The 22,541-nt window shown below is 43.1% G+C and overlaps 1 protein-coding gene across 1 annotated transcript in view; it reads left to right on the top strand.

The window, feature by feature from the left end:
- Nucleotides 1-22,541, top strand: part of sema6ba (sema domain, transmembrane domain (TM), and cytoplasmic domain, (semaphorin) 6Ba) — a 166,188-nt gene that overhangs the window by 77,047 nt on the left and 66,600 nt on the right. The window contains exon 2 of the mRNA XM_056253452.1: nt 15,832-15,955. Coding sequence (XP_056109427.1) covers nt 15,850-15,955 — 106 coding nt within the window. The 5' untranslated portion in view covers nt 15,832-15,849. The remainder of the gene's footprint in view (nt 1-15,831; nt 15,956-22,541) is intronic.

Raw genomic sequence — 22,541 nt, 5'->3', positions numbered from 1 at the left:
GTTTTTCTCACATATGCACTCCATAAAATGACAGGGTAGTTATTACAATGTGCTTTGAGAGTCCAATATTACATAAAGTATATTAAAGAAGCTTACATAAGACACTGTGATTTAGACTGCAAGCTGTGCTGTAATAAGACTTCATATATCATATCTGTGCCACATTAAAGGCCATATATAGACTCAGCTTGTCCTCTTGAATGTAGAGGAGCATGCATTATACATTTAAATATAAATTTAGACAATGACTGAGTTATGAATCATAACAGATGTGAGAAAGTAGCTGTATGCTGGGACCTTTTTTAAGAGTAACACAAATTAGAAAATGTTTAGTGTGTGAATGACCGAAAAATAGGTGGCAATAGACGATAGAGGGTGTGTGTGTGTGTGCATACAGCTTTACAGGGTTTTAATGGATTCCTACAGACGCTAAAGGTGTAACGCTGTGTTGTTGTATACGTTTGGAGTATGCTGATGAGGAAAACAGTATTTGCATGTGTGTACGTGAGTGAGAGACGGCGTGTTTGGCAGGAAAACTGATGAGTTTGCTGTTGCCTTTTTCCCTTCATTTGACAAGGTGTCTCATTATTGTCTTTCTATATGAAAACACGAGCAATGATGTACAAACATGCACACATTTACTTTACTTAAAGCTACTGAGGTGGTACCGCATATACTAATGTACTTTGATATAAACTTGTTATGTTACTTAATGATTATCATGGTGTTTACATGACAAAACAATCACTGATACATGTGGTATTGATACATTTTTACATTGCCTGAGGAGCATGTGAGTGGCTTTTGCAAAAGCAAAACTCACTGACAAGATGCTAATTTGTGGTTGCCAGGGAGTTGCTATGCGGTTGCTAAGCGGTTGCTATGCGGTTGTGGGCTACACATCAAAGTTTAATGTAATAGCCCTTGCTTTAGAAAGCACCACTATAAAACTTGGTAATTTTTATGTGAAGTGTTCTCTGCAACTATACAGCAATTCCTCATGTACACTCCACTCTCTTCCCCTTCTCTATCCACCCATCCATCCATCTGTGTTTATGGATGTATTATTCTGTATGACTCACCGTATTTGACTCTAATTTGAGTGAGTCCCGTTGGACTCCGGCTGGAGGTGACAGACCTGCGTTAGAGAGAATTCTAATGTGCTCATCACAATCAGCACATCATATACACGGTTTGAAATTCTGAACACTGATGATTCCTATTGGAAAATATATTACTGAATAAATCTGCTTCTAAACACACATAATGGATCCGCAGACACATTTAGAGGGTTATTCCACCTAAAACGTGTAAATGAGATTTAAATGGTTCTGTGGAAAGGACGATTTCAGCTATATTTTTATCTTCAAAATTGTGTGTGTGTGTGTGTGTGTGTGTGTGTCAAGGATAAAATGTCACGAGGGTGAATAAATGATGACACAGTTGTAGTTTTTGCCTTGGGTCCTATTTGTGGAAGTGATAAAGAGTGTTTTCATATCTAGGTATTGTTTTTATTTAGTTATCTGACCGTTTTGATTATTGACGCTTTCACCAGTGGTTTCCAGTGTCCTGTTTGCAGCTTTAACTTTGTTTATGTGTGAGTCCCTCGGTCACTGTTCTTTATTGATAGAGATTTAAAATGGATACAGAGTTAAAGGTAGAGGCTAGCAATAGCAAGATTGCTTTTAAAGCATAAGATCCCACCCTCCCTTCAGAGCGTCTCCATGAACACTTAGCAGGGAGCAAACCAAAGCATAACGAGAGACGGCGTTAAACATGTCTCAAAGCACATTACATTACAATAATAATGAACATTAACAACTTAAAGAGCTCTGACCTGCATCACCTGACTGCTGCAGACTCATTTCGGCATTGATAGTGTTGCCATTGAAACACATAAATTCGAGTCACGAACCGCTCCGAGTATAACGTCACTGGTTTCCATCTCTTCCAAATGACAGTATGGCGTGAACTGGTTGCTTTGGTTCAGGAGGAACAGTATAAGGCGGCTGCTGTTTCTGTTGCGGTGCTCAGTGACTGACGTCTGTCTAACTCTGCAGAGCATGAAACACACTGATGACGTGTGATGTCTGCGTGAGCCGGTGTGCGGAGTTATGGAAATACATATGTATATAGGCAGGACATCGTACCATTGCATTCGGACTGAATGCAATGATTGGACGAACATTTTATGGTCCTACACCTTCCACAGACGAGATATACACATATAAATACATTTAGACCACTTAACTTAGGCTACGTTCAGACTGTCAATCCAAATCCGATTATTTGTGCATCCAATTGAAATCTGATCTAAAATTATTGATGTCCACACTGTGTATCGCAACTGTTCAGAATGGTTTTCCAGAAATGTAATTTGAATAGGATTTCAAACCACATATGAATGTAGCTCCAAACGGATTTTGTAAAAAAAAAAAAAAAAACATTTCGTGTGACTTCTGGCTGCTCACACTAGTTAAATCTGATCGGATTTTAATCGGATATGCACAAAAATCTTTTGGACTGACAGTCTGAATGTAGCCTTAGTGATTGCTATCAGGATTTGAAGAGACTTTCAACCAGCATAACAGAAAATGTTTCTGGAACAAATCACCTTCCATGCCTTTAACCTCTGAAAAGTGGAAAATGTGGAAAACATATAGGCCTATCAATAATCAACAGGATTTGTAAATGTATGTAAGAAACACACTCCCGATTAGAAATTTGTGGTTAAAATTTATATATATATACTGTATTTGATATATTTGAAATAAGTCTCTTATGTACGGAAGCGTATTGCATTCACTTGAGGAAAAAAAATCTACTCTGTTTTTCTGAATCAACGAATTAATTATCTCAGAATTACGAGATAATTTTTCATGGAAAAAAGTTTTTGCTCTGTTTTTCTGAATTACAGTAATGACTTAATATCTCAAAATGATGAGTAACTCATTCATTCATAAAAACAGAGTGAAAAAAAATGTTTTTCAAGAAAAATTGATCTCATAATTCTGAGATAATTAACTCGTTAATTCAGAAAAACAGAGCAAAAACGTTTTTTTTTTTCATGAAAAAATATCTCGTAATTCTGAGATAAATAACTCGCTAATTCAGAAAAACAGAGTAGATTTTTATCCTCAAGTGAATGTAATACGCTTCCGTACTTATGCTCAACAAGGCTGCATTTATTTGATGAAAAATACAGTAAAAAAGTTATATTTTTAATATTATTAAAAAGTAATTTATTCCGGTGATATAAAGCTGAATTTTTATCATCATTACTCCAGTCTTCAGTGTCACATGATCCTTCAGAAATCATTCTAATATGCTGATTTGCTGCTCAAGAAACATTTCTTATTACTATCAATGTTGAAACCAGTTGTGCTGCTTAATATTTCACAGAGGGGCTTCAAGATTTCTGATTCTCCATTGGGCAGAACATATATTACCCTCTTTTCAGCGTTAAAATCCATCTTATATGATTCCTGTAGAACTCCCTCATTAGAGAGACTATAATGGGAATAGGGCAAAGCAGCAGCATTGTGTGGTACAGTATGTATTCTTGCCATTTTCCTCCTAATCTGTGATATCTCACTAGGTTATCTCACTCCATTCATTATTCCTTCATTAAAATAACAAGAACGTTGCCCTCTCTCTCCTCTCCGTCTCCATTAAACACAGAGCTGTGGTTGTTTCCACAGCATTAAACTTCACCTACCACAGACCATGTAAAGAGGTCACCGGCGGAGAGGATGAAGCTCGCGGAGAGATAGCACAGACCCTGCTGAGATATGACATCCTGTGTGTATTTGTGGAGGCCCGAAAGCAAGCCTCAAAGGGCACGATAGGAAAATATCGAGGTCTCCTGGTTTGTGTTTGAATGCCACCCGACACTCCACGGATTGTTTGCGGACAGCAGGGCGTCTGCGTGCCAGTCGGTGTGGTTTGTTTTATTTGTCTGACAAATGTTGAGGTTCGACTTTTTGACCTGCGAAGACGTGTTTTGGAAGATTTCAGACTTTTTCGCAAATGACTAGAAGGAGGTCATTGTAATTATCAGAAGGGCATTGATAAAAGAATCAATTATATTTTCAGGTGTTTATTTGGTTTTAGCTTAGTCCTGAGATAAAGTGTTCCAATACATCAGATTAATCTGGTGATCTTGAGTGTGTACGCTAATGGCGCTGAACTGTTTGGACAGCCCGCTCACAGCAATGTTTATCTATGAACCCCCTAAAATGTCTCTTTGGATGTTATCATATGCATAGGACACAAAATAACGGTAGTATGGTGAGATAATTTTATGGCTCTGTTCCAAACAAGCTGCTACACTGCCTAGAAAGGCTGCTGTCTTCTAAGACAGCATCCTAAATGAAAAAAGGACCTCAAAAATGACTGATTTGGAACACTTTACATACTTGACAAGAACCAAGGGAACACTGTCTCATGTGTCTGTTTGGGGGGGGGGGAATATTTTTTAATTATCATGTATGCAATTATATAACATTGTATAACAATTTCCATCTTAATTAAGACAGAATTGAAATTAATTAAATGCATGAATCGTGAAAAATTTATACATTTTAAACAATATTACAGTTAAGTAGATGGCAAAGCAACTTAGTTTGCTCAAAAACAAAGAAAAAAAAATGTAATGTGAAAAATTATTACAATTTAAAATAACTGTTTTGTATTTGAATATATAACAACATTTATTTTATTCTTGTGATTCAAAGCTGAATTTTCAGCATCATTACTCCAGTTTTCAGAGATCCTTCAGAAATCATTCTAATATGATGATTTGCTGCTCAAGAAGCATTTCTTATCAATGTTGAAAACATATTTTTGTGGAAACCTTGATTTAAAACAAATCAGGATTCTTTGATGAATAGAAATAAAATAAAATTATTTGAAATAGAATTTTTTGGGTAAATGTATTTCCTGACACTTTTGATTGATTAAAAGCATCCTTAAAGCAGTCCTATTATGCCCTTTTACAAACACTTGATTTTGTTTTTGGGGTGTGGGCCTACTAGAATATGCTTTCATGCTTGATTGTTCAAAAAACACATTATTTTTCACATATTTTACATTATTACAGCACCTCTCTCCAGAGTCTGGCTCGAACGATTCGTTCAGTTCCTGTTTCGATGAAGCCCCTCCCTCCGAAATACGAAATCTGCTGTGATTGGTTAGCTGGCCCAGTGTGTTGTGATTGGCTTTGCTTAGCGTACGGGAAATGCCCCGCCCTTTCCATAACCGCAAGTTTAATTTGCTCAGGTGTAAATATTAAGGATGGCGTCAATTTCAATTAACAAACAAGAGGATCGTCCAGAACGGATTTCACGCACAGACTTTGCATTTCACAGGGCGTTTCAGAGTGGTTTGGATTTATTTTTGCGTAATTCATTTTCCTAAGGGGCGGTGAACCGTCTTTAAAAAGTAAGAGCTTACTAACGGTACAGTGAACAGTATATTAACACTACTATTGGCTAGCAGGAGAGCGTAGCAACAGCATAAAACTCATAATTGGAACTGTTAATAGAAAACGCAACAACAAATAATAAGACATACTTACAATTTGTGATCCACAAACAACTGATTGTCCCGACAAAGTTGGAACTGCTCCATTTCAGGAGAAGCTTTCGTGCGTAGCCTCTTGGGTTCTGGAAGCTGTTCTCTATAAAATGTGCAGCACACAGATAAACGTTGGGGTTATGATGTTCAGGAACGGTGTTTAAAATAAGTTTGAACTTTTATGCTCAAACAGCAACATTACACACTAACTAAAGTTGAAAAGGTAAAAAAGCATTATAGGACCCCTTTAGTAAACAATAGCAATTTCTTTTTTCTTAAAAAATAAAACAAAACTCTTACTGACCCCAAACTTTATATATATATATAGAAAAACTTCCACCCTTGGGTACACTATAAGCTTGGCCTCAATGACTTTCCAGTCATTGTTTTCTGTAAATGTTGCGCACGTCATTTGCTTTGGACGGGCATCTATGAGGGATTTCCAACCACTGTGTATTTGACCGCTGTTTAAAGCATTTCATTTTAATGGCTGTTAGCGCCGTCAGCCTGCCAACAAAGACTTGGACCGTCCCTGTGTTATTCAGGCCTTGTTACTGAGTGTGTGAGAGAGGAAGGAAGCGAGAGAGTTTGTGAGGTGCGTGTGTGTGTGTTCCATTAATAAGGAACAATTGAGGTGGTATCACTGCTTATTAGGTTTAATTTAAAGCTATCACAAAACCTAATGTGTCTGTGGCTCGGTCACGACCTCCTTAAACTAAATTACAGACGCGTTCTGTACTAGAGACGTGCTCTCTGCTGCAAGACCCGATGGGAGGATACCTATCCTGACCTCTGACCTTTCCTTCGGGCACAGGGGTTCAGTCTGAAGTGGGACGGGGGGATGAAGGAGATTAGTGAGAGATGGAGGGAGAGAGAGCAGTTTTGAAGGCTCTAGACAATGAATGGTTTTTTTGGGAGATATATGAAGCATTTAAGAGCTCTGTGTGCCACCAGTTCTTTTGTCCTTTTAGTGCCCCTTATAAACCGCTTGTAAACACAGACACACACTTCACACACACACACACACACACACAGTTTTGTTAAATACGATTTTGTTTTTCAAATTAAAGGGTTCATAACATTAAAAGCAACTGATTTTTGTGGCTCCTTTGAAGTGCAATAGTTTGATGTAGACAATGACTTTAGCATTCAAAGGTTTGAGGTTTCTTTTAATGAAAAGTATACTTTTATTCAGTAAGGATGCAATAAATTGATCAAAAGTAACAGTGAAGACTGTATGTTATAAAAGATTTGTACTTCAAATAAATGCTGTTCTTTTGAACTTCTATTCATCAAAGAGTCCTGAAAAATAAATCACAGTTCATATAAAAATATGAAGCAGCACAACTGTTTTCAACATTGATAATAATAAGAAATGTTTCTTGAGCAGCAAATCATCATATTAGAATGATTTCTGAAGGATCATGTGGCACTGAAGACTGGAGTAATGATGCTGAAAATTCAGCTTTGCATCACAGGAATAAATTACATTTATAAATATATTTAAATAGAAATCAGTTATTTTAAATTGTAATACGTTCATACTGTTTTTACTCTGCATTTGATTGAATAAATTAAGCTCAGTCCAGTCAGACCATTTACTGAAATTAATCTGCACTAGAAATCTTCATGGATGTAACTGCATATTGTTTTGTGATCACAATATAATGCAGACTTTGCAAAAGACTAATATTGAAATGTTTTCAAATGTAAACTAGACTTGACTGTCACTGCAGCACTGCAAACTCAAAGTTGCATAACTTCTCATGTCACATGGCATTTTTAGCCAATTAAAACAGAAGTCATTTAGAGGGTAAAATTACCCCCTACCCCCATTTTTTTTTTTTTTTTTTTTTTTTACCAAAAACATTTTAGTAGTTGCCTGTTCAAAGCATGATACCACAATGCAAGTGTGATGTGTGTGGTTTTCACTTAGAAAAGTAATAGCGCACATTTCTTCAACAAGCTGCACTGTTTGAGGTATCATTCATGACAGTTGCTGCACAAACAATACAGGATGAGTTACACACTGAAGTTTAATACCTAGGGTTGGTGATTTGTTCATATCCCTAACCTCAAGTTGGTGCTGCAGTAATTGTGATGTTTGTCTTTGCAGCGCCACTGTACATACAACCGTGTAGGATGTGGCCTCTTTAAAGTAATGTGTTTGACAATGTCCTTTGTTTTATTTGTGCAGTGGATAAACATTGTGTCTGTGTGCATGTGCGCCTTGTGCTAATGGACTAATAGAGTTGCTCATTCTCTCTCTAATGACATTGAGATTCATTATGAATTGAAACCCTCAAAAGGCTGCTATTCATTTGGAAACTTCTCACCAAAGGCATCTAAAGTTCTTTCCGATAGTTTCTCATCTCTTTCATTACCGTCATCCTGAGAGATGTCTTAATTACAGTATTCATTGTTTCATCTCATTTAAGTGGTAATACATGTATTGTTGAACAGGCCTGTTGAAAGTAGAAGAAGGGATAATTGCGAGAGGTCTCAAACAAATCCTCACCGTCGCTGACATGAAAATGCTTCAGATCAGGTTTTTTGGCTTTAATGATACAAACACAAAACAAAAGCATGCACATCACTGGCGGATTGCTCAAAGTGGCTTAATTGGCTAAATTGCCTAAAATATCGATTCTGTCAATAAATTTCTATATTTTTGGTGGCAAATATCTATATTTTTGGAGCCGTGGTGTGCCGACATTATATATATGTTTTTGTAGGTATTAATGATGAAATGATGTCTTTCAGACTATACCTTTTAATAGCATGTCCATGGACTGCCTGAGTAATATTGTTATACAATTATTACTCAAAACTGCAAACTTTGCAAACAAGCTTTTTTTTGTACATTGTTGAAAGTCATATTTTTAATAATTAAATGAATACTTGTATTCAGCGAGGATGCATTTAACTGGTGAAAAGTGACAGTAAAGACATTTATGTTGTTACAAACGATTTCTATTTCAAAGAAATGCTGTTCTTTTAAACTTTCCATTCATCAAAGAATCCTAAAAAAAAAAATCGCAAAAATATTAAGCAGCACAAAATTGATGAGAATAATACAATTTTCTTGTACAGCAAATCAGCATATTAGAATGATTTCTGAAGGATAATGTGACACTGAAGACTGGAGTAATGATGCTGAAAATTCTGCTTTGCATCATTTTTAAAGATATTAATATAGAAAACATCCTCGGGTTACGACTGTAACCCATGTTCCCTGAGAAGGGAACGAGAACTGCGTCGAATGACACTTTGGGGGAACGCCCCTCAGCGTAGCGCCTCTGAAGTATGAATGAAACTGAGCCGATCTCTGATTGGTGCAACGTCATGACGTGATGTGTGACGGCACATAGGCGGAAGCTATAAAGGCAGCCGGCACACATAAGATGTCAGCTTCTGTGATGAAGCAAGCGCTCCCAGGCAGGGGAAGGCGTGGCCAAGGGACGCAGTTCTCGTTCCCTTCTCAGGGAACAAGGGTTACAGTCGTAACCCGAGGATGTTCCCTTTCGAGGGAACTCCAACTGCGTCGAATGACACTTTGGGGGAACGAGTACCCACTACGCCACAACGCGCCCTGCCTGCCCTAGTGTGAAGCTGCTCACAGGCACACTTAGGACGCGAGCACAAGAGAGCCGGGTGTAGACGGAATGTCCAAACTATAAAACCTAATAAAGGTATGAGGGGTAGCCCATCCTGCTGCATCGCAGACCTCCTGGATGGGGGCCCCCGCGAGAAGGGCTCTAGAGGACGCCATGCCTCTGGTAGAATGAGCCCTCACGGCCAAAGGTGAAGGCATACCGCGCACCTGATAGGCCGTGAAAATCGCTTGGACAATCCAGTTGCTGATGGTCTGCTTTGAGGCGGGAAGCCCCTTTCTGGGCGACCCGAAACACACCAGCAACTGGTCCGACTTCCGCCATGAAGAGGACCTCTGAATGTAAATACTCAGTGCTCTGACAGGGCAGAGCATGTGAAGTCTCTCTTCATTCGCCGTCACGTGAGGTGGAGGATGAAAAGCCTGCAGAACCGTAGGCCGTGCCGCACTGGACGGCACCTTAGGCAAATAGCCGGGCCTAGGGTGAAGAATGGCCTTAATGTTGCCTGGAGCAAACTCCAGGCACTCGTTAGATATGGAGAGCGCCTGGAGATCTCCTACCCTCCTCAGAGAAGTAATGGCCAACAAAAAGACCACCTTCAACGAAAGGTTCTTGGCCTCAGCCGACTCCAGTGGCTCGAAGGGGGCCTCGGCCAGCCCTTCGAGAACCACTGCCAGGTCCCAAGTGGGAACCCTGGTACGAGCCGCAGGTCTCATCCTCCAAGCCCCACGGAGGAAACGTACGACCAATTGGTGTCTCCCCAGAGGCCCATCACTCAGAGGAGCGTGGAAAGCCGCAATGGCAGCCACGTACACCTTGAGTGTGGACGGGGTAAGACCAGTGGAGAAGCGATCTTGGAGGAACTCCAGCACTGAAGCCACTGGGCAGTTAACTGGGTCCACCTCACGCTCCCTACACCAAACGGTGAAGACGTTCCACTTTAAGCCGTACAATTTCCTCGTGGATGGAGCTCTAGAGCTGAGTATGGTCTCCACTACTCCAGCTGATAGGCCGGCCTCTAGGTACTGTGCCCCCTCAGGGGCCAGACCCACAGTTTCCATAACTCGGGCCGAGGGTGAAATATTGAGCCCTCTGCCTGTGTCAGCAGGTCCCTCCTGATGGGAATCTCCCATGGAGGGCCGTCCAGGAGCAAAATTATGTCGGAGAACCATACTCGGGCCGGCCACAACGGGGCTACCAACAGTAGACTGATCCCGTCGCGACGGACTCTCTCTAGAACTCCCGGGAGCAGAGCGATCGGGGGAAATGCGTACAGACGTAGCCTCGGCCACGTCTGCACCATGGCATCCAACCCCAGCGGGGCTGGATGGGTGAGGGAAAACCACAGTGGACAGTGGGTCGTCTCTCGAGACGCGAACAAGTCCACTTCCACTGGGCCGAACCTCTGAGATATTGACTCCACCACCTCGGGGTGGAGTCTCCACTCCCCGGGCCTCAGCCCCTGTCTCGACAGGATGTCTGCTCCCTGATTTTGACTCCCCGGGATGAATGTTGCTTTTAGAGACAACAACTTCCCCTGGGACCACAGGAGGATCTGATGCGCCAGTCTGCATAGAGGGCGAGACCTCAGACCCCCCTGATGGTTTATATAGGCCACTACCGACATATTGTCTGACCTCACAAGGACATGATGACCTTTGAGGTCCAGCAGGAAGCTCCTCAGAGCTCGGAACACCGCCAACATCTCCAGGCAGTTTATGTGCCAGGAGGCATGATGGTCCTGCCATAGGCCTGTCGTAAAGCGGCCGTCCATGACCGCGCCCCAGCCCGTGAGGGAGGCGTCTGTCGAAACGGTTCTCCGGCGACATGACGCTCCCAACACTGGCCCTTGGGACAGAAACCAAGCTTTCTTCCACATAGATAGGGAACGAAGGCATCTGCGCGTAACCCTGATCATGCGGAACGGGTTTCCCCTCGGGGAGAACCCCTTGGTTTTTAACCACCACTGAAGGGCCCTCATGTGCAGCAGGCCGAATGGAATGACACTGGACGCTGCTGCCATGAGCCCCAACACTCTCTGGAAGTGCTTCACAGTGATGGCTTGGCCTAGCCTTATCCTGGACACTGTGGTCAGGATGGACTCGATCCGCGCGGGAGACAATTGTGCCCGCATCGTGACCGAGTCCCACACCACTCCCAGGAACGTAGTTCTCTGGGCTGGTGTCAACACACTCTTTTTCGTGTTGAGTCTCAACCCCAGGCTCTGGATGTGGGCGAGGACGACATCTCGATGCCGAACCGCCAGCTCCTTTGACTGTGCTAAAATCAGCCAGTCGTCGATATAATTGAGCACCCTGATGCCCTGAAGCCTCAGCGATGCCAGAGCTGCATCCATACATTTGGTAAATGTGCGAGGGGAGAGAGCTAGGCCGAACGGAAGAACCCGATATTGGTACGCTTCGCCCCCGAAAGCGAACCTCAGGAACTTCCTGTGAGATGGAAGGATGGATATGTGGAAGTATGCGTCCTTTAGATCTATCGTGACAAACCAATCCTCGGACTGAATTTGACTCACGATAATGGGAATAGTGAGCATCTTGAACCTGAATCTCCTCAGAGAACGGTTCAGGTGCCTGAGATCTATTATTGGACGCAACCCCCCATCCTTCTTGGGAACTATGAAGTAGCGGCTGTAAAACCCGGACTCCCTGTCCGGTGGAGGAATACGATCTATAGCCTCCTTTGCCAGCAGGGAGTTTACTTCCTGTTCCAATACCCGACCCTGCACTGGGTCGACTACAGTCCAGACCACCCCGTTGAATCTGGGTGGGCGGGAACTGAACTGCAGCCTGTACCCATTTTGAATGGTGCGCAGGGCCCAAGGAGAAATATTCGCCAGATTTTTCCATGCATCGAAATATTTTACCAAGGGAACCAGGCTCTCGAGCCTGGCTTCGGGTATTAATCGGGATTCGTTCTCGGCCCCCTGAAGCGGATTCCCGGCAGGGCTGAACCGAAAACGATTCTCGATGGGCGGACGCGAATGCTGCCTGACCGCAAGCCTGTGGGGCGGACAGTGCAGCCTGCGTTCGCTGGATACCGATGTGTCCCGAAGCGTGTTTAACGGCGGGAGAGCAACATCGATTTCCTGCGGGCTCCGCGAAAGAGACAACCTCGGTCGCTCCACCACGGGTGGGGCCGCCCGCAGAGAACCTAGGCTGGCTAGGACCTCTTTGAGGAAGCCTTCAAACCCTGCAGGACGACCCTCAGGTCGCACTGTTTAGGCTGAGGCTTCGCCTGAGAGTGCCGTCTATGCCCCCAAGCTCCTTGAGGAGGGGCTCTAGAAGCGGTACTCTTTCACCAAAAAATACTGTTTTAATATTATTACAGTCTCGTAATCTACACGCTGCCTCGGCAAACGCGAGAATCGAGCGGTAACAATATATTTGGCTTTCATCCCTCGAGAAGAAAGTCAACAGGTGTGAGGCTGAAACATCCGACAGCGCATGGTTAATTTTGTAGGCCTACGCGTCGAGATATTTCTCAATGAACACTGCCAGCACCCTCAGGAGCTGACTGTGAATGCATCGCACAAAACAGTATTATTTCCCTGTGTGTCCCTATTATTGTAGACTCGCAATCTACGCGCTGCCTCGGCAACGGCGAGATTCGAGCCATTCACAATATATTTGGCTTTCATCTCTCGAGAAGAAAGTCAATGGGCGCGACTAGCGCGAGGCTGAAACACCCGAACACACGGCTGTGTGTGCGTCGAGATATTTCTCAATGAACACAGCCAGCGCCCTCAGGAGCTGATCTGTGCATGCCTCACACCCACACAGAATCTTTATTGCAGAGTAGACCGAATCTACGCGCTGCCTCGACAAACGCGAGATCCGAGTCACTATAGATTCTTTATTGCAATGCAGACCTTAAATCTACGTGCTGCCTCGGCAAACGCGAGATCCCAGTCACAGAATCTTTATTGCAGAGTAGACCGAATCTACGCGCTGCCTCAACAAACGCGAGATCCGAGTCACTAGATTCTTTATTGCAATGCAGACCTTAAATCTACGCGCTGCCTCGGCAAACGTGAGATCCCAGTCACAGAATCTAATTGCAAAGTAGACTCGTAATCTACACGCTGCCTCGGCAAACGCGAGATCCGAGCCACTATAGATTCTGTATTGCAATGCAGACCTTAAATCTACGCGCTGCCTCGGCAAACGCGCAATCCCAGTCACAGAATCTTTATTGCAAAAGTAGACCCGTCTACACGCTGCCTCGGCAAACGCGAGATCCGAGCCACTAGATTCTGAATTGCAATGCAGACCTTTAATCTACGCGCTGCCTCGGCAAACGCGAGATCTCAGTCACAGAATCTTTATTGCTGAGTAGACCCGTAATCTACACGCTGCCTCGGCAAACGCGAGATCCGAGCCACTAGATTCCATATTGCAATAATTTAGGACAATTCTTATGGGACAAACAACACCAAATAAGACTGACAGTTTGACATAGAGCGCTTGCTGAAGAACAGAAAGCTGACAACTTATGTGTGCCGGCTGCCTTTATAGCTTCCGCCTATGTGCCGTCACACATCACGTCATGACGTTGCACCAATCAGAGATCGGCTCAGTTTCATTCATACTTCAGAGGCGCTACGCTGAGGGGCGTTCCCCCAAAGTGTCATTCGACGCAGTTGGAGTTCCCTCGAAAGGGAACACTTTAAATCACAATAATATTTCACAGTATTACCATTTTTACTGTATTTTAGGGTTTTCCACTGATTTCTTCAACATCCCCTCTTGATTTTAAAACTGACCATCTTTCTACCCCCTACAAAATGATTCTTATAAATTCATATTCTTCAAACACTCTCTTCTGTCTAAGCATCCTCACCCGCTCCTACACGTCATGTAAAAATAAAACAAACTATATATTTGCTTTATGATGAAAGTCAATGGTTCTGTGAGGCTGTTGAGATAATGTGATGTATGTTGCTTGACCATGGTTCACCCTGTTGCATGTGTGTTTGTGTCAGTAATATACTGCAGTGGTGAGGTTGACACGCGCTCATAAATTATCCAATTACCGCAACCATGCTGTGAAATAAAGAAAGGGACAGATGAAAAAGGAGTGCGGGAAAGAAAAGAGCAGATGGTGGCATCGTTCTGGAAGCCACTGGCCACTCCTTCCTCCACAGACTCAATGAAAAAGGTGCTGAAGATGAATTGCAGTGTGTCTTTGAGCGAGTGTGTTTGTGTGGTCTCAGGACGGTACGGTAATTGAGGGTTGTCCGTGAAAGAGAAGCCCTCAAGACTCGCATCTGGTTTCTGTCCGAAGGAAGAACTGATTGTCGGAGATGAAAGCTTTTGTTAAACAGTTTTATGCCCCACTTACGCTCACTCGTAGACAGACGGTTTCCTAACACCCGATAAAATCGTGCAAGTCTGTTTTGCTTTACAGACAGGTATTGTGGTTTTTGTAAGTAGTCTGTTCCTCGTGAAGTGCCCAAATAAATGCCAAATAAAAAAGGGCTTCTGTTTTGCCTCACACTCATTTGGAGTCATCTGTGCATAGTTTCATTTCAGAATATGATGCTATGAAGTAATTAAGGGCACAAAGCATGACTAACACTCAGGATGTTTGATACTCCTTTGTATCATTAATCATTTTTACCGTTATCTATTCAGAGACTGTTTGTTTGTCATATTATTAGCTCCAAAATCTGATGTGCTGCTGGCTACATCATAGGGTTGGGTATCATACGAATTTCAACAAATCCGATTCTGTTTATCGATTCTGATTCTTATTGATTCCTAATTTCAATTCACGCCTATGGTTTCAAAATACCATAGTAAAAACAACTAGCCTAACTACTATAAATTTCAATCATAAATAAAGACAAACTCAGTAATTAAAAAAGAACAAATAAACAAATTAGCAATCGCAGAAATAAAAAGACATTACCGATTGTGTTTACGAGGATATTTTGACATACTTGTGTGTTCATTTGTCCGTTCAAGTGCAAAAAGACACGGCACACTATTCAGTATGAGAGGCGGTTTTGTGTGCGCACGTTTTTGCAGAAAACAGCTTCTTGTGCTTGAATGATTAAGGATAAGATAAAGGAATCTACATTTTAATTGTATAACAAGTATCCGATTCCTGATCCTAACTATTCGATTCCAGAATTCGAATCGATTTTCGATTCCCAACCCTACTACCTAGGCTACTTTTTAGGCATCATGGGTCTGTGTCTGACATGAAGGTTGTTCCGAACAGTTAGCATGTATATTTTTGTTCAATACTGAAACTATTGATAGATATTTCCATTCCATTTCCATTGCATTCCGACTGCATGCAATATTTGCGTGTGATATTACTGTTATTATTGTGCTTATTAGAGCATTAACCCCTTAGCAAAGCAACAAGCTAACATCAAACTTGGAATTTGTGATTGTTAATCAAGTCTCTCATGCTTTCACTAACTCTGAACAGAGTTGCTGTCCATAAATAGCGTTTCAAATCAGCCATTTAAGAGGTTTTATGTCTGTTAGGGTGCTGAATTAGAAGGGTGCTGCCTATGTAGATCACAGCAACTCACTATAGCATTGTGGTGTGTTATTTTCACCATTTTTATAACTTAACCATTTATTTTCTCCTGCCTTCACAGCTCTGGTGTGTCGCTGCCATGGCGACCCTGACCCCCTGCTTCTTACGGATTTTTGCTGTCCTCCAATTGGCTGCCTGCTCGTTTCCAGAGGAACCTGGCCCTTTAATCTCCGCCCCTGCTGAGGGTAAGCACACGCCCCCTCCCCAATTACACTGTACCAATTTAAGCAATATCAGCTGGTTCGTTTTCAGTTGGACATACACCGTACGACACATTTATGTTCTTTCATGCATGCTCATTTAGAGCATAACAGCACAATCAGCATTTAGCTCATAAACTAGCTTTGAGACTTTGCCTTCCAAAAAAATGCACATCAGTTGAATTTCAAATGACTTTGCCAGGTTTCATGATTATGAACATCATAAGAACAGTTTTCTGTGCCACATTAAATATATTATACGTCCACTGGTGCCACTGGTCCATATGATACATTCATAATGTGAACAACTCTTTTTTTTTTTCTCAGTGAAGCCTAATATATGCTATTCCACTGCTATTATTTTGATACAGTAAATACCATTATTTAATTTTTTATTCTTGAGATTTTAATCTTTCAAGTATAAAAGCTAAAGAATAATGACTGTAGGAGGACACTAACTAAACTTGACTTGCTCTAATAAGGACTTAATTGATCCTCCCTGGTGAGGGGAGTCTTAAAGGGTTCCCTAAAAAAAAATGTAAATTCTGTCATTGTTTACTCACCCTCATGTCGTTCCAAACCCGTAAGATTTTCGTTCATCTTCGGAACACAAATGAAGATCTTTTTGATAAAATCTGAAAGCTTTCTGTCCCTCCATTGACAGCTATGCAGCTACCACTTTGACGCTTCAAAAAGTCCATAAAGACAGAGATCGTAAAACTAGCCTAATCCATATGAATTGAGCGGTTTAGTCCAAATTTTCTGAATAGACACGATCACTTTATATGATGATCAGATTTAAGTTAGGCTTTTATTCACATTTGAACAATCATCAACTCACACATCAGTTATGGTAAACAGAAGCTCAAGCATGTTTACTTGACGTGCGAGAACCAATGAGGTTCATTCTCATGTTACGCAGCACGTTTGAGCTTCAGCAAGAAACAATGAGGTTCATTCTCGTGTTACGCAGCACGTTTGAGCTTCAGCAAGAACCAATGAGGTTCATTCTCATGTTACGCAGCACGTTTGAGCTTCAGCAAGAACCAATGAGGTTCATTCTCATGTTACGCAGCACGTTTGAGCTTCAGCAAGAACCAGTGAGGTTCATTCTCGTGTTACGCAGCACGTTTGAGCTTCTGCAAGAACCAATGAGGTTCATTCTCGTGTTACGCAGCACGTTTGAGCTTCTGCAAGAACCAATTAGGTTCATTCTCGTGTTACGCTGCACGTTTGAGCTTCTGCAAGAACCAATGAGGTTCATTCTCATGTTACGCAGCACGTTTGAGCTTCAGCAAGAACCAATGAGGTTCATTCTCGTGTTACGCAGCACGTTTGATCTTCTGCAAGAACCAATGAGGTTCATTCTCGTGTTACGCTGCACGTTTGAGCTTCAGCAAGAACCAATGAGGTTCATTCTCATGTTACGCAGCACGTTTGAGCTTCAGCAAGAACCAGTGAGGTTCATTCTCGTGTTACGCAGCACGTTTGAGCTTCTGCAAGAACCAATGAGGTTCATTCTCGTGTTACGCTGCACGTTTGAGCTTCAGCAAGAACCAATGAGGTTCATTCTCATGTTACGCAGCACGTTTGAGCTTCAGCAAGAACCAATGAGGTTCATTCTCATGTTACGCAGCACGTTTGAGCTTCAGCAAGAACCATTGAGGTTCATTCTCGTGTTACGCAGCACGTTTGAGCTTCTGCAAGAACCAATGAGGTTCATTCCTGTGTTACGCAGCACGTTTGAGCTTCAGCAAGAACCAATGAGGTTCATTCTTGTGTTACGCAGCACGTTTGAGCTTCTGCAAGAACCAATGAGGTTCATTCTCTTGTTACGCAACACGTTTGAGCTTCTGCAAGAACCAATGAGGTTCATTCTCGTGTTACGCAACACGTTTGAGCTTCTGCAAGAACCAATGAGGTTCATTCTCGTGTTACACAGCACGTTTGAGCTTCTGCAAGAACCAATGAGGTTCATTCTCGTGTTACGCAGCACGTTTGAGCTTCTGCAAGAACCAATGAGGTTCAATCTCGTGTTACGCAGCACGTTTGAGCTTCTGCAAGAACCAATGAGGTTCATTCTCGTGTTACGCAACACGTTTGAGCTTCAGCAAGAACCAATGAGGTTCATTCTCGTGTTACGCAGCACGTTTGAGCTTCTGCAAGAACCAATGAGGTTCATTCTCGTGTTACGCTGCACGTTTGAGCTTCAGCAAGAACCAATGAGGTTCATTCTCGTGTTACGCAACACGTTTGAGCTTCAGCAAGAACCAATGAGGTTCATTCTCGTGTTACGCAGCACGTTTGAGCTTCTGCAAGAACCAATGAGGTTCATTCTCGTGTTACGCAACACGTTTGAGCTTCTGCAAGAACCAATGAGGTTCATTCTCGTGTTACGCAACACGTTTGAGCTTCTGCAAGAACCAATGAGGTTCATTCTCGTCTTACGCAGCACGTTTGAGCTTCAGCAAGAACCAATGAGGTTCATTCTCGTGTTACGCAGCACATTTGAGCTTCAGCAAGAACCAATGAGGTTCATTCTTGTGTTACGCAGCACGTTTGAGCTTCTGCAAGAACCAATGAGGTTCATTCTCCTGTTACGCAACACGTTTGAGCTTCTGCAAGAACCAATGAGGTTCATTCTCGTGTTACGCAACACGTTTGAGCTTCTGCAAGAACCAATGAGGTTCATTCTCGTGTTACGCAGCACGTATGAGCTTCTGCAAGAACCAATGAGGTTCATTCTCGTGTTACGCAGCACGTTTGAGCTTCTGCAAGAACCAATGAGGTTCATTCTCGTGTTACGCAACACGTTTGAGCTTCTGCAAGAACCAGTGAGGTTCATTCTCGTGTTACGCAACACGTTTGAGCTTCTGCAAGAACCAATGAGGTTCATTCTCGAGTTACGCAGCACGTTTGAGCTTCAGCAAGAGCCAATGAGGTTCATTCTCGTGTTACGCAGCACGTTTGAGCTTCTGCAAGAACCAATGAGGTTCATTCTCGTGTTACGCAACACGTTTGAGCTTCAGCAAGAACCAATGAGGTTCATTCTCGTGTTACGCAACACGTTTGAGCTTCTGCAAGAACCAATGAGGTTCATTCTCGTGTTACGCAACACGTTTGAGCTTCTGCAAGAACCAATGAGGTTCATTCTCGTGTTACGCAACACGTTTGAGCTTCTGCAAGAACCAATGAGGTTCATTCTCGTGTTACGCAACACGTTTGAGCTTCAGCAAGAACCAATGAGGTTCATTCTCGTGTTACGCAACACGTTTGAGCTTCTGCAAGAACCAATGAGGTTCATTCTCGTGTTACGCTGCACGTTTGAGCTTCAGCAAGAACCAATGAGGTTCATTCTCGTGTTACGCAGCACTTTTGAGCTTCAGCAAGAACCAATGAGGTTCATTCTCGTGTTACGCAGCACGTTTGAGCTTCAGCAAGAACCAATGAGGTTCATTCTTGTGTTACGCAGCACGTTTGAGCTTCTGCAAGAACCAATGAGGTTCATTCTCGTGTTACGCAACACGTTTGAGCTTCTGCAAGAACCAATGAGGTTCATTCTCGTGTTACGCAGCACGTTTGAGCTTCTGCAAGAACCAATGAGGTTCATTCTCGTGTTACGCAGCACATTTGAGCTTCAGCAAGAACCAATGAGGTTCATTCTCGTGTTACGCAGCACGTTTGAGCTTCTGCAAGAACCAATGAGGTTCATTTTTGTGTTACGCAGCACGTTTGAGCTTCAGCAAGAACCAATGAGGTTCATTCTCGTGTTACGCAGCACGTTTGAGCTTCAGCAAGAACCAATGAGGTTCATTCTCGTGTTACGCAGCACGTTTGAGCTTCAGCAAGAACCAATGAGGTTCATTCTCGTGTTACGCAGCACGTTTGAGCTTCAGCAAGAACCAATGAGGTTCATTCTCGTGTTACGCAGCACGTTTGAGCTTCAGCAAGAACCAATGAGGTTCATTCTCATGTTACGCAGCACGTTTGAGCTTCAGCAAGAACCAGTGAGGTTCATTCTCATGTTACGCAGCACGTTTGAGCTTCAGCAAGAACCAGTGAGGTTCATTCTCGTGTTACGCAGCACGTTTGAGCTTCTGCAAGAACCAATGAGGTTCATTCTCGTGTTACGCTGCACGTTTGAGCTTCTGCAAGAACCAATGAGGTTCATTCTCATGTTACGCAGCACGTTTGAGCTTCAGCAAGAACCAATGAGGTTCATTCTCATGTTACGCAGCACGTTTGAGCTTCAGCAAGAACCAGTGAGGTTCATTCTCGTGTTACGCAGCACGTTTGAGCTTCTGCAAGAACCAATGAGGTTCATTCTCGTGTTACGCAGCACGTTTGAGCTTCAGCAAGAACCAATGAGGTTCATTCTCATGTTACGCAGCACGTTTGAGCTTCAGCAAGAACCAATGAGGTTCATTCTCATGTTACGCAGCACGTTTGAGCTTCAGCAAGAACCAGTGAGGTTCATTCTCGTGTTACGCAGCACGTTTGAGCTTCTGCAAGAACCAATGAGGTTCATTCTCGTGTTACGCTGCACGTTTGAGCTTCTGCAAGAACCAATGAGGTTCATTCTTGTGTTACGCAGCACGTTTGAGCTTCTGCAAGAACCAATGAGGTTCATTCTCTTGTTACGCAACACGTTTGAGCTTCTGCAAGAACCAATGAGGTTCATTCTCGTGTTACGCAACACGTTTGAGCTTCTGCAAGAACCAATGAGGTTCATTCTCGTGTTACGCAGCACGTTTGAGCTTCAGCAAGAACCAATGAGGTTCATTCTCGTGTTACGCAGCACGTTTGAGCTTCAGCAAGAACCAATGAGGTTCATTCTCGTGTTACGCAACACGTTTGAGCTTCTGCAAGAACCAATGAGGTTCATTCTCGTGTTACGCAACACGTTTGAGCTTCTGCAAGAACCAATGAGGTTCATTCTCGTGTTACGCAACACGTTAGAGCTTCTGCAAGAACCAATGGGGTTCATTCTCGTGTTACGCTGCACGTTTGAGCTTCAGCAAGAACCGATGAGGTTCATTCTCGTGTTACGCAGCACGTTTGAGCTTCAGCAAGAACCAATGAGGTTCATTCTCGTGTTACGCAGCACGTTTAAGCTTCTGCAAGAACCAATGAGGTTCATTCTCGTGTTACGCAACACGTTTGAGCTTCTGCAAGAACCAATGAGGTTCATTCTCGTGTTACGCAACACGTTTGAGCTTCTGCAAGAACCAATGAGGTTCATTCTCGTGTTACGCAGCACGTTTGAGCTTCTGCAAGAACCAATGAGGTTCATTCTCGTGTTACGCAGCACGTTTGAGCTTCTGCAAGAACCAATGAGGTTCATTCTCGTGTTACGCAACACGTTTGAGCTTCTGCAAGAACCAGTGAGGTTCATTCTCGTGTTACGCAACACGTTTGAGCTTCTGCAAGAACCAATGAGGTTCATTCTCGAGTTACGCAGCACGTTTGAGCTTCAGCAAGAGCCAATGAGGTTCATTCTCGTGTTACGCAGCACGTTTGAGCTTCTGCAAGAACCAATGAGGTTTATTCTCGTGTTACGCAACACGTTTGAGCTTCAGCAAGAACCAATGAGGTTCATTCTCGTGTTACGCAACACGTTTGAGCTTCTGCAAGAACCAATGAGGTTCATTCTCGTGTTACGCAACACGTTTGAGCTTCTGCAAGAACCAATGAGGTTCATTCTCGTGTTACGCAACACGTTTGAGCTTCTGCAAGAACCAATGAGGTTCATTCTCGTGTTACGCAACACGTTAGAGCTTCTGCAAGAACCAATGGGGTTCATTCTCGTGTTACGCTGCACGTTTGAGCTTCAGCAAGAACCGATGAGGTTCATTCTCGTGTTACGCTGCACGTTTGAGCTTCAGCAAGAACCGATGAGGTTCATTCTCATGTTACGCAGCACTTTTGAGCTTCAGCAAGAACCAATGAGGTTCATTCTCGTGTTACGCAGCACGTTGGAGCTTCAGCAAGAACCAATGAGGTTCATTCTTGTGTTACGCAGCACGTTTGAGCTTCTGCAAGAACCAATGAGGTTCATTCTCTTGTTACGCAGCACGTTTGAGCTTCTGCAAGAACCAATGAGGTTCATTCTCGTGTTACGCAACACGTTTGAGCTTCTGCAAGAACCAATGAGGTTCATTCTCGTGTTACGCAGCACGTTTGAGCTTCTGCAAGAACCAATGAGGTTCATTCTCGTGTTACGCAGCACATTTGAGCTTCAGCAAGAACCAATGAGGTTCATTCTCGTGTTACGCAGCACGTTTGAGCTTCTGCAAGAACCAATGAGGTTCATTTTTGTGTTACGCAGCACGTTTGAGCTTCAGCAAGAACCAATGAGGTTCATTCTTGTGTTACGCAGCACGTTTGAGCTTCTGCAAGAACCAATGAGGTTCATTCTCGTGTTACGCAACACGTTTGAGCTTCTGCAAGAACCAATGAGGTTCATTCTCGTGTTACGCAACACGTTTGAGCTTCTGCAAGAACCAATGAGGTTCATTCTCGTGTTACGCAGCACGTTTGAGCTTCAGCAAGAACCAATGAGGTTCATTCT

The sequence above is a fragment of the Rhinichthys klamathensis genome, unplaced genomic scaffold, assembly GCF_029890125.1.
Source record: "Rhinichthys klamathensis goyatoka isolate OS25496 unplaced genomic scaffold, OSU_Roscu_1.1 h1tg000105l_1, whole genome shotgun sequence".
Taxonomy (NCBI): Eukaryota; Metazoa; Chordata; class Actinopteri; order Cypriniformes; family Leuciscidae; genus Rhinichthys; species Rhinichthys klamathensis.
This window is presented reverse-complemented; position numbering and strand designations above follow the sequence as displayed.